Raw genomic sequence first — 12,727 nt, 5'->3', positions numbered from 1 at the left:
TTCAAGTACCATTTCATACCTTCAATAGGAAATTTGAACCTCCTTCGGTAGAAGTGGAGTAGAAAGGAAAACGTTCATGTTGGTGGTTACAAAAACACAAAAGTTTTTTTTTCAAAAGTTCTTTGTTTGCATAATTAAGTCAACTGTTGCATTACACACGAATTATCTGACATGCTACGTAATTCATTAATGGAGTTTCAATCTCCGATTGGGTTACAACAACTCTTGCAAACGTTCCGCCGTCGCTCATTGGTGCCACTCGTCCTGGATTAAGAACCAAACAGTTGTTGATATCCTGCAAACACAAAAAATTGTCAAGTCTTCGCTAATCGTAATTACGTGTCGTCACGACTTACGCGAATAAATTGTTTCGTGTCACTGGGAACAACCAGCATATTTGGAACGTGATTTAATTGGCCGTGTTTTGCTGCTAATTCACTATCGACGAAGAGATCTAACGATGGCGGATTGAGCGGATAGAATGATTTTTGATGGAACATGTAGTTCACGCAACGTTTGATTTTGTCGGCAACACCACTAATTAGAAAGATGTTGAAAAATTACAGTAAAGAGACAATAAACATGCAACGAAATGAAACTTACACAGCCAGCTCCGCATCACTTATGTGTCCAATTACGTCAGTCGATATAATTCCAATTGTGAAACCATTAATGCTGATCGTGCACGGATCTGGTAACATTGACAAATTGTTGTAGGTGCGAATCAATTTATTGGGATGAGTTGGATAGACCATTGTGCTATGTGCATCTCTACTCGATGACACCACTGCTATATGGGTGTCCTCACTAAACAAAACATTTACGTTTGAATTTCGAACAGTACGATCACTGAATTATCTTACTAACCCAATTGCGTCCACAAGTCCGACGATCATTTTTTCGAAAAATGATGCAAATGATTCTGACAGCTCACCCGTAGCAACGATCTGATTGTCAGCATCTAAAAACGGTCCATTTATGATCAGCACATTGGGCTTATTCGTTTGACAATACTGGATGAGTTCGTGCATTGGTTCATACGTAATATCGGTAGTCTTAGTGAATGGTCCCGACGCTATCACCATACTTAACGGTTCGGCCAGCTGAATATGTTTCGGCGAATTTAGTGTATTCTCGGTCAAAATTTCGTTAACATACAAAACGTCTCCACGCGGATTTACACCCTTGACCATAACTGTTTGTCCCGGTATTACAGCGAACGATTTCAGTCTCGAGAAATTCAAATTTACCGATCGCATTTTCGAATCATCGGTCCCGATCAACACAGTGGACGATGCATCTAATTTACCCTCATTATCACAGCAAATACGACCGACGCATTTTATTTGTTCTGGACCGGGTACATTCGGATTGGAAAGATCGCTGAATGGCTCAATATCCGCTTCGTTGTCATTTGTGCTCTGTCGAAGTGTGTCGTTTTTAAAATGTTTCATGTAGACATCTTTAGCGATGCCATAGAGGCTATCTCTTGAAATTAAACATTTTTCTAGCAGCGGATCGAACATGTAATTTTCGTTTGTCGCCAACAGAGTATCGGCATCGTTATTGGAAAGTTGAATAATTTCTACGTCTTGCTTGCAGTGTTTGCCCCAATCAGTATTTTTAAGCAGCGTAGAGTTGCCATATGTGTATATAACTTTACCAGATGTATCCGAATGAGCTTTGGTCAGACCAGATCTGTAATTTCGATTTTTCTTCTAAATTTGTTTTTAGTCAAAGTGGAGCTCGGAACAGGTTAGGGGTCAGGCTGGAATTAATATTTCAAACTAGAATCAGATCAGGCTCAGGTTTTTTAGCAATAGAAACGACTTTGGGACTTGGCATGGAGTTGAGTGTCAAGGTGAACCAATGACTTTGACTTTACGCGTATTTGTCTATTCTGGGCACTGTACCATAACTTTCCGAACGAAACTTTACGTTTTTTTCCAGTTTAAAAATATCACATCTCGTTAGTGCATAGCAACAGTGGCAAAAAAAAATGTAAAACCAATATTTAGTAAGCATAACTGAGCTTCAAAAATTGAGTAGATGTTCGGGTAGGCCTGAACTTATAACATGTCTTACCTGACCTGTTGCAAGCATATTAGGACAAAGGTACACTATTTAAGTGAACGTTATAGGAGATTGTTTTTCCTGCTTTATCTACTTCACCTACTGTGCTTGATCACAATGATGACTATGGCGCAGCAAAGCCAAACAAGAAATTAAACATAAAAGGTCTTCGAAATAATTATCTGTAGAAAATGTGAAAATATCTAACTCAAACTGATTTCGAGAATGACAACGACAAAATTATTTACATCAAATAACAGACAACGTACTTGAATCGTCCAGCTGCATATTTCCATGACAAAAACAATAAAGTTGAATCAAATTAAATGAACAAAAAAACGTTTTTAACTCGAACTTGCCAGTAATAAAATTGAAGAATCTGAAATTTGTGCACGGCTTATGTATCTGTTTTGCTGCTGCTATGTTTGTACAGCTGGGAACACAATAACATTGCACAAATTTCAGATTTTTACACTTTACCAGTTTGTAAATGATTTTAAGATCAAATTATTAGAACACCAAGCCTGGATGGAAAGTTACGTTTTCATTTTTGGATCGGTAAACGCATGGATCCGATTACACAAAGTGCGCCCTTCTTTCTTGCGTCTTCTTCTTCTTCTGATTTTCAATAACAAAAGAAAAGGAGTTTGTTGATTACAGTTTTTTTATTATTATTTCGGTGTTGTCATGAACTTGAACAAGTGCAACGAAGCGTATAATAATGAAGGCACGGATGATTTCGAAATACCATGAAATTAGTAGATGGTACATAAATGGATACCTTTGTACATAATGTACACTAGGGAAGAGTATTTACATATTTTTCACGTTCTTTATGCTCACGTCTGCACAGAGTTCAAACACCAAGATACAGTTCGGTAAATAAGAATGAAAGATTATCGAAATAATAGCGAACAACCAGAGATCCAATGCAGAAAGAAATAAAAAACAATTTTCCGATCATTCTTTTCGTAACGAACAAATTGAATCGAATGAACATTTACAATATATGATGCAACATGGAAAATATAGTGCGGTTAATGAACCTGATTGCTTAAGGGTACTTACACCGGAGAATAGGTTGCTGGACTCGCAGTTATGCTATTTTCAACGGCAGCACGATGAAGCCTCGACTGTGGTTTCGGTGCCTGTAAAAACAACAAAACAAAACAGAAATGTATAAATTGGTTTAATGCCTTTGTTTCAATCCGTCGATAATTTCTAATTGAATTTGGTGAATGAATGGAGAAACAATGGATATGGAGTTACCTTTTTTTTTATTAAATGATTGGGATTGTGAAAACGCAATATTAAAACCTTATACAATATTATTGTGTAAAAAGAATGCAATTGTGAAGTGACTCTAAACTTAATAGACGAGCATGAAATCTAGTCACGTAGAAGACAAAAATCGTGAACGAGATTCATGTTCGCCGACAAAATTAGAGTTTGAAACAAAAAAAAAATCGACGAAGAAATTTTTTTGTTTTTATTTCGTTTAGCGTTTTATGTGGAAACAACAAAAACTGTAGCAAAAATTTTATCTTTCTTAATGAGTGTGGATCTAGTCACAAATTTAGAAATAATGTGATACCAGACCCTCACCCATTGAAAAAGATTATTTTAAAAAAAAGTTAGAGAATCATTATGTGAGCCAATCTTGGATGCAATCAAAATTTAAAAAAAAAGAACACAAAACTCTGCTGGTTAAAATAAACAATTTAAATCTATGCTTCATCTACTGTACTGATCGTTTCAGTTCCATTTTGTTATACAAATAATTTTCTAAAATGTAACTTCTCTACACTTTTACCGCCAATTTTTACGACTGACAACAAGACCACCAACGTACCTTCTAATATGACGTGCGAATTTAGTTTTTCGGACTAAAAAAACCATTTTCGTAAAACAAAATTGCTCTCAAAGAATAGAAGTAAAGTAAAATATGAGAAGAACACACAATATTTCGGTTAGAATTCGTTTTTTTTTTCACTTACAACGAAGACTTCAAATTTCTTTGTGATTTTTATCATTAGTAGTGAACAATGAACAGTCATTATGAAAGTCATGTGCGAGCCCTTAACAAATTCGAAAACATGTTTTCATATCAAATTACACAAAAGCCGTGAGTTCAAAAAATCTTTTTTTTGTGAATAATGGAAACATGTGTAACGAACTGGATGCGATGCGGTAGGAACAAAAAAAAAAATTAAAGAAACTTGCAGACTCCGCGTTCTAAAACGATCTATCGACAGAGAGCGTCGTCGACAACAAGTTATCGCGTGGAAAAACATTTTTCAGTTAAATAATAAGTTATTTTATCATGGGGATGACACTTTGAAACGCTCAAACATTTTTCGAATTATGAAGAATTTCGTTTTGCCTGCCAAGTAAAATTTTTTCTTGGATGCACTACAAAATGGACAAACGATTTATTGATACACGGTGTCAATCGAAATGGTAAAATCGAGCAATTGAAGTACATTCATGTTTTCATGTTTCAACGCCATAAGCAAGTAAAATCCATTATATAACTCGGGATAAAAATGAAAAGTCTCGTTTTCGCGTTTTCGGATTAAAAAAATTTCACACGAAAACTCTACTTTTTATCCCTTGTTATGTAAAATACTATTGATTCTGTAATTTCGAATCCATGTCGGTTTTTACATTTCGATTTATTTTCTTTGTATGAGCCCGCCCATATAAATAATAATTTGTTCAAGACGCGTTCGGCAGCTAAAGATAAAATCAGAATGAACTACTACTATGACAACTGATTGATAGAGATATAGAGGTCATAAATCTAAGGCTAACATTTTTGGCCGTTTGTAAAAATTTGTTGAGAATGCGATGGGTAGACCAGAATTTTGTGTTTTTTTTTTTGGTACAATTTCGAACAATTTAGTAAGTCTGGAAAAATTGGAATTTAGTGAAATTCACCAAAGTATATATCGATGCAAATTCAGCCTAGTGATGAACCGCGCGTGAGAACGTTATGTTCAACAAAAAGATATAACAGAGACAGTTAGCAGAGAGCAAAAACTGTACAAATAACAAAACAAAGCGTTTTTCCAAGAAAATGCTGAAATTAATTTATGTTATCGCGTGCATTAAATGAAACAGAGAAAAAAAAACATTTTTTTTGTCTTCTTTAACACATTCATCCCAATAAAACATTCTATTTTAACATAAATAAAATCACTCCCCTTTTGTTACAGTTACCAATAACAATACTGAGAACAAAACACTGTAATTAAAATTCAATTTTATAATATTCTTCTGCAACAAGTGCATTGAACTAATTTCATTATGACGGAATGAGTATTCTTTTCGATAGATTTTAATAATTTTAATTTTTAATAATTTCACAAGTCACACCGATTAATCTATATAAATGAGTAGTTGAAGAAGATTGATAGATTTTAACTGGCTATTTAGTTGTTTCGGCGAGAGAAAAAGAGTTGTTGTTTCCGAGGGCCGATTGGCACAAAGCGCGTCACGCAAAACAATATTTCCAGTACAATATTCACACCAGAAACACAATACCCAGAGGATTGATAAAAATTTCTTTTTATTATTTTTACATAATAATTTTGAAACCGAATTTTGGTTTAATAAGAGAAAGAAGAAGAAAAAATAATAATCTTACAACCGAAAACGATCAACTTACAATACACTCACTCACTCACATCTATACAAATGCCTACAAGACAATAATATGATGGAAATAAAATAAAAAATTGAAAGAATTCTTATACTTAATTCCCTTTCTGAAGTGAAAATAATTTGTATATTCAGATGAAAATAATAAAAAAGAACGTGTAATCAATCACGAACAGAAAATCTGTAGCACCACAGACAAAAAAAGTACGTTATACATGAGTAGGAATAAGATAGAGGGACTCGGATAGTTGTATAGTAACATAAAACTAAATAAAAAAAAAACGAATCAAGTCAGCGAAAAAAGGGGCACCATCATATAAAATGTGTATATAGATCTACATAAATACAAAAGTACGTGAATATATAAAATAATGAAACAAATTTGTTGACCCGCAGCGCGGCATAACATTAAATTTATACACAAACACACCAACAACGAGAAACCATCGCGATAGTGGCTTTTCAATATTATAACCGACTTTTGTATGAAATTTTATATAATTTGGATCCAACAAACGAATGTAATATCTTGGATTGTTTTTTCTGGTGTTTCTTTATTACAATTTTAATTGTATCGTCCAGAGATGCAATTTCATTTTTAGTCTACGTCGCTGTATCAATTTTGTAATAAAGGCGAGCAAAAATGTGATTAGTATAGAAAAATGGTTTTGCAATGCGTCCATTCAACAAGTTGCTTGTATTTAACACAACAAAAATCGAACAAGAGTGCTGGCAACAAGGGCTTCTTAAAACAAAACGAATTTTTTCTTAGCAAAAAAAAGATTATTTTTCCACTTTTTTATTTATCTATCACAAACCGCACAAACCGTCTATAGTTCAACTTAATTGAAAATAAACACGCTTGTTCTGGACAAAATAACTGATAAAATATTTTACGAACAGACACAAAAAAAGCGCAAATTTAACTAAAATATTTTATTTTTAAAATTTTCAAGCTCAACTGACAAGACCGACGCTCTCTAGAACGATTTCAGTTATAATGTAGGGATCATGCCACAGAGCACTCAACACACCAGTGTCTATACGTATATAATACAATTTCTTGAGACTGTTTATACCTACACAAGCGTTCGGTTTTAAATGGAAATATATTTCGTTGCTGATTATATTGTACCATGCCAGTATATAATATTCGTGAATCATTTTGTGAATAGTTTATGGTATGTGTTTCTGTTGAAATGAAATTTTTCGATTAGAAAATGGGGAAAATGGTACTCGTTCAATTGAAGTTTGTTGACCCAATCGGTAGAATTGTGATGTTTGACGATTGAAGATGTTCGAAAATGACGAACAGCAAAATTAAAGTTTCGTTGGTGCAACGCTCTTAAAGCACATAGTGCTTCAAATGACAGCTGCTAAATAGAGTACTATTTTCTATGAATTTTTCTTTAAATGCGCCAAAATTTGTTTGATACACTGTCCCGTTTCAGTACTCTATTTAGAGTACGACTCATGCCTGAATTTAAGTAACTGTGGAGAAGCACAACAGGCTTAGGTGCATGCTATATTCCACCCAATTCTTCTATTCTATTCTTCTTGCTTGATTGGTTGGTGTGACGATTATAATCACACAGGGGTGAAACTTAGGAAATTTTTATTGTTGCAGCTTAGCGCATTTTTGACAGCCTTGTTTGAATTTTTAATTTTTAAATAAATCGAAATTTAAGCAAAAACAACTTCATAAAATACTTCAAATGGCGTTACAGTCGGAGACAGTGAAATTTTAGCGTGAATTTGCTCCAGCTGGTTTTAAGCTGATCTACAATCACAACGGTTTATACTTGCTCATATGGCTGAAGCTGCAAAATTGTTGTGTTAAAACCCGAAAGTCCGAAAGAACAAAAACGGAAAGAATTCAAAAAATATTGCGAAATTTAAATATATTTTGTTATTATCACCGAATGCCCTAGCCAGGCCACTGATATCAAAACGATTGAACGAAAAAAGTAAGCAATAATTGCAAACAATGTTATCAAAAATCTGGGCAAACAAACCGAATTACTCCAGTCGACACACCGAAAAAAAAAGAAATACTTGACGAATGGAAGAGAAAACAGACTCTGGATTTTTACATACGTATTAAAGATGTTCGTATTTGAAAATACAAAAGAATTTATTCCCGATTATTAGATACGACGGTATGTCGACAAGATGTTGACATTTTTTTGCTGCAGAACATTATTTTATACCATTTCTGCTGGAGAGTACAAAAATCAAATGGATGCGAAGGCTGACCCATGGCCCAGCACTCGGCGATTGTGGTACCATTCGATAGGTAATCTCCTTGCTATAAGATGCATACTTAAAATTCTGAAAGTCTGATACTACCTCATACGATGCTATGCGAAAAACTGAAGAAGCACAAAACCCTACACAAACTCGGTGAACCCTTTTCACAGAAACACAAATCATTTTTGTTTAAAATGCCTGTAAAAACTATATTCGGTCAAAATAATGATCCAATACACAAGTGAATGGAAGAGGAATAACAAAAAATAAAATGAAAAAAAAAATGAAAGAAAAAACAACGTTTAAACTGTTTGTCCTTGAGAAATTTTAGCTGTGTGTGCGCTTTTTCCATAGGTATAATGTTACTTTAACGTTTTCGATTCGGTTTTAAAAGAAGTGTAATTTTTCCTTTCATGTTATTGGTTGGGTCGAACGGTTCGTCCGATCGATCTTAAGACAAAATTTTGTAGTTTTTTTTTTCTTCGTCTTCAAGAGAAGGTGGTTGATGCTATAAGAAAAGGTACACTTTTACAATAGCACACACAGTACACAAAGTAACAAGTATTTGGATCATGAATGTGCCATCGTCGATGTGCATAATTTTTTGTTTGTATCTGTGAAAGAATAGCCATCCATTACCTAGTAGAGGTATATATGTAAGAAGTTAGAAGGTCTTCACAAACATTATAATGATCTGAACTTTGGTTCTAAAAACCTTAAATGTGTTTGAAATTCGTTTGAAAAATGGTTAAGACAAATTTCAGGTTAAACATGATGAATCATTTGGGTTCATGAATGTTTTACCAAGCGAAATAGGTATAGTGGTGTAGTTAATCGTCTCACAAGGAATTTGAATAATTTTCACAGCAAAAGAAAGAAATAATTTCGGTCTACAATGTGTACACAGCATATAAGAAACTTTAAAATCTCGTAAAATTTGAATAATAATAGCCGGAAACGTTTGGTACGGTTTCGCAGCGATTTACAATTCAAAGAATTTTTTTGGTTTTTGACTAAACCGCCATGTAGAAATTTGTTGGCCTTAATCCTAACGTCTCAGTAACAGCATCAAACTGAGAGGGTTCCACCAAAGTAGAAATGTCCCGGAATCAGTAATAGACTGTTGGATGATTGTTCCCCCACAGCTTAACAAAATAGTCTACATATTGTAAAACTTACACCCGGAGAGAAGTTAGACTGCTTGGCAGCTACTTGATGAAATGCGGAAATAGTTAGTAATTCAACCAAGGCACTAGATTCTTACTAGACAGACCGAGTGTGACAATACTCATCGGGTGCATAAGATACATTTATCACCGAGTTGCATGCAACGTTCTTCTCATGTTTTCGTCACTGAGTTGAGAAAAATCTTTACAAAAGGACCACCAAAACATTCGGAGTGTAAGTGGACAGTAAGTGGAGGGATAATTCATTTTTGGTAGGAGCGTAATGCAGCACAAGAAGGAGCTGCTTGAGAACATAAAACCAAATAATTTGAATTTTAGAGGAAATTTTCAGATTACAAACTAGATTCCACGTCGATCTGGGGCGTTTTGACAGAAAAGCATTTAGCATTTATGGTATCAATAAGCGGGATCACTCATCTGAAAATTTAGCATCCTATTTACTTAGCCCGTGAAGTGTTCTTACAGGCTGTGGCTATTTTATAACGAGATACTTGTGCGGATGAAGACGATTTTAATTGACGCCAATAGTTTTGTAGAAAGACATTGGAAAAGAAAATGTTTTCAAGTAGATCCGTATGCGCAGCCGTTAAGAAAGCACCAAAATTATTGGTAAACATCGATCAACAGTACAAGCAGGAAAACCAATTCGGAATGGTATTTTGTGATAGATTGAATCTTAGTATTGCAACGGCGGCATTGGCAGTTGTTTTTCTGTTCCTTATTTTGAAAAGTTGAGGTAACGCGAGGAGGTCACGCTATGGTTGTTGTTTGATGATACTAATCGAATAAACACAAATCGAATAAGGATTTTTAGTGTAATAAGGGGCCGTTCATAAATTACGTAACGCAAAAATTGATAATTTTCAGACCCCCCCCCCGGGTCTGTAACGCTAAAATGTATGGAACTTTAAAAAAAATGTATGGACCGTAACGCCAGGTCAACACCCCCCCCCCCGGGTATTTGCGTTACGTAATTTATGAACGGCCCCTAAGTAGGTTTCGCGTACTTCAGTGATTGAGCATGATGTTAATGTATCATAATGTTATTCTACACGCTAGAAATCCAGCTAACTGTCTTAGAGTGTCCGATAGAGTTTCACTACTAACTGTTCAGCACGACAACAATAACAAAACAGAAAATTAAAACTTACCTTTGGAGTATGGAAACCATACGAGTCCATAATGTCGTCGTCCGGTAAATCGTCATAGCAGGAGGAATTGTTGTCCGGTTGTTGCGATGTGGTTTTGTTCTTTGAATTGTTCACATTTTTCGCATTGGCAAACTCTTTACGCTCCAATTCATTCAAATTGTCAAGAGTTGGATCAGCTCCATTTAAATGGGTCAAGCTAAATGCCACCCAAATGGAATTGAAATCCGCTGCCGTAATGTTATACTCATTGCATAGGTGTACACCTTAGAATCAATTAATTTCACTGTTAACCTCAGATTTTTGTTCTTTATTGAAAACGGATTGACATACATCGTTCCAGAATTGCTGTGGATGGTTCCAAACCCAATTCATCGAACTGTTCGGCTATTGTTTCGGTTGAAATCATATTTTATGGGCAAACGCTTCGAAAATTCTATACGGCTTATTAGAATTAATTATTTTATTTAATCAACAACAAGTAAACACAATTTCATCAGTGACATGCAAAGCGCGGGAAAAGAGAATGAGGGTTCACACATAAACATCGAAAAAGTTTCGAAGAGTGCGCGAACACATGGATGTCGATTGGTAACAGTTCCGTCGTTACGCTATGTAATTCCAGTTTCAAATTAAATTATCTGCTCGCCATTGACATTACATTCTATTTTAAAAATTTGTTACAATACAAGCAATTTTGCGTTATTAACGTTTACAATATTGTTATTGTTCAAGAACATCGATCAGGCGAACACACAACCCTGAAATTGACATTTCCATTGAAATGGAATAGTAGTAGATGCATGAAAACATTGTGGAGTGCAGTGTTGTCGTCTTTTCGAGAAAGAAAAGTACTGAGACACGTTAGATGGTTCAGGTCATTTAGATTCATTATACAAAAGCGATAATTCAACAAGTGCATTCGTGAAATCGCCTTCGTGATGGTAATATTCTTCCTGATTCCCTCTAACGGACCGTAAGTACTCTTATTGCTTTGAGACAAAAACCAAATATGTTTGTTTTCTTTGTGATCGAAAGTCTGTGTACTTTAGACTAAGTAACAATGTGACAGTTTTTGCTGAGAAGTTTGATATTTCGGAATGGTTCTTGAGTTGGTTTTTTGCGAAGATATTTTTCTAAAAATATTGAAAGTCTCAGTGTTGTTGTTCGCGATAGTTACATATTTCGAACGTAAATTTTTCCAATATATTCGACTTAGAAATTTCTAACCGTTCTCGAAATATAAGCTCGGCGTAAGACGGAGTGTGTTCGAGTATACATAAAATGCCCTGAACTTCAGGATTGTGTGATGATAATGTAACATGTTGTTGGTGAATAACGATAATTCATCCGTGCATGCATTCTGCCATTGCGGAACATTGTGTAACATTCCATTTCTTTTTCACAGAGTTTTGAACATCTTTATTGAGTTTTCAGATTTGAGACTTCTTGTGTTAACGAAAGTTCAAAATTTTTATTTCAAAGCTTAACTGCTGGCAAAGTTGTAAAATATAGCTGCGATAACAAAAACCTTTAATATGGCGGAGGATGACTTTCGTTAACGCAAAGTATTTGCTTATACGTTTTGCTAATCACATGACCAGAGGTTAAGATGTTAAAAATCGTTGATAGTGAAAGTGCCCTTGTTTATTTTCGATTAGCGAAGCAGAGAATGGTCCCAGTTTACAAATAAATTTATTTAAATGTTGTTATTGTAGTTTTATAAATTCTTTCGATCAACTTAATGAGAAATCTTTCACGTAACAAGTTACAATCAGAGAGACGCTAATAAATCAACGTATTGCATAATGAAGCATAGATTTTATATTCAAACGAACAAAAATCGTCACATTCTATCACCAAAACGAAAACCACTTTTCCCACTTTTTCGTCCCACTTCCGTCAAATTTTGTTTATGGAATGTGACTTGTTGGTCCGACTGAATCTGAATATAAAATATCGAGTAATTGAAGGTGTAATTTTTGACCACGATGGTGAATACACCCGAGAATGTAGTGGAGCGGAGTCAAAAACCCTCCTTTTTGGTCCCAGTGGCATAATATAAATATAAATAAATTTTACATTTTTGGTACATTTTTGGTACTTCAGTGACCAGAATTCATTGTTTATTTTTTTGTGGTCGACTCCTCAATTCCCAACTATATGAGGTCATCTCTCAATAATAATATACTGAAACGGGAGAATATAATTCTCCGAGTATCTCCAATTGTACTAAATCACACTCTTCACACTGACACTAATTTTAACAAAATGTGATTAGATTTATGTAGAACTATTAAGACAGTGCAGAGACCAAAAGATACTGAGCGATCAAAAAAAAACAACGCCATTTACCTCACAGGAGAGCGTTGAGCCAATCAGGTTTTAGCATTTGCCTTATACGGA

The 12,727-nt window shown here is 34.7% G+C and overlaps 2 protein-coding genes across 2 annotated transcripts in view; one reads left to right on the top strand and one right to left on the bottom strand.

Moving 5' to 3' along the window:
* Window positions 1-103: 103 nt before the first annotated feature.
* On the bottom strand, window positions 104-11,100 carry LOC119067846 (DNA polymerase alpha subunit B). The gene is made up of 7 exons (XM_037171078.1): window positions 10,655-11,100; window positions 10,325-10,587; window positions 3,142-3,221; window positions 868-1,698; window positions 604-807; window positions 357-537; window positions 104-295 (listed from the first exon to the last, which is right to left on the bottom strand). Exons 1-7 carry the CDS (start codon window positions 10,728-10,730, stop codon window positions 152-154), a joined length of 1,779 nt encoding a protein of 592 aa, XP_037026973.1. The 5' UTR covers window positions 10,731-11,100; the 3' UTR covers window positions 104-151.
* A 118-nt stretch (window positions 11,101-11,218) lies between these two features.
* The window catches only part of LOC119067844 (calcium-activated potassium channel slowpoke), a 62,464-nt gene continuing 60,955 nt past the window's right edge, over window positions 11,219-12,727 (top strand). Inside the window, exon 1 of the mRNA XM_037171027.1 lies at window positions 11,219-11,297. The gene's annotated coding sequence lies outside the window, so the exon portion shown is untranslated. The remainder of the gene's footprint in view (window positions 11,298-12,727) is intronic.

This window comes from Bradysia coprophila, assembly GCF_014529535.1.
Source record: "Bradysia coprophila strain Holo2 chromosome X unlocalized genomic scaffold, BU_Bcop_v1 contig_130, whole genome shotgun sequence".
Classification (NCBI taxonomy): domain Eukaryota; kingdom Metazoa; phylum Arthropoda; class Insecta; order Diptera; family Sciaridae; genus Bradysia; species Bradysia coprophila.
The sequence above is the reverse complement of the archived record's forward strand: the minus strand, read 5'-3'. Positions and strand labels throughout refer to the sequence as shown.

What these genes read in the sequence shown, in the direction of transcription:
- LOC119067846 (XM_037171078.1), bottom strand. Translation starts at nt 10,730, where the DNA reads ATGATTTCAACCGAAACAATAGCCGAACAGTTCGATGAATTGGGTTTG. An exon ending in AGTGATGCGGAGCTGGCTGT is followed by an intron (nt 538 to 603) that starts GTAAGTTTCATT and finishes CTTTCTAATTAG; the next exon opens with TGGTGTTGCCGACAAAATCA. An exon ending in ACACGAAACAATTTATTCGC is followed by an intron (nt 296 to 356) that starts GTAAGTCGTGAC and finishes TTGTGTTTGCAG; the next exon opens with GATATCAACAACTGTTTGGT.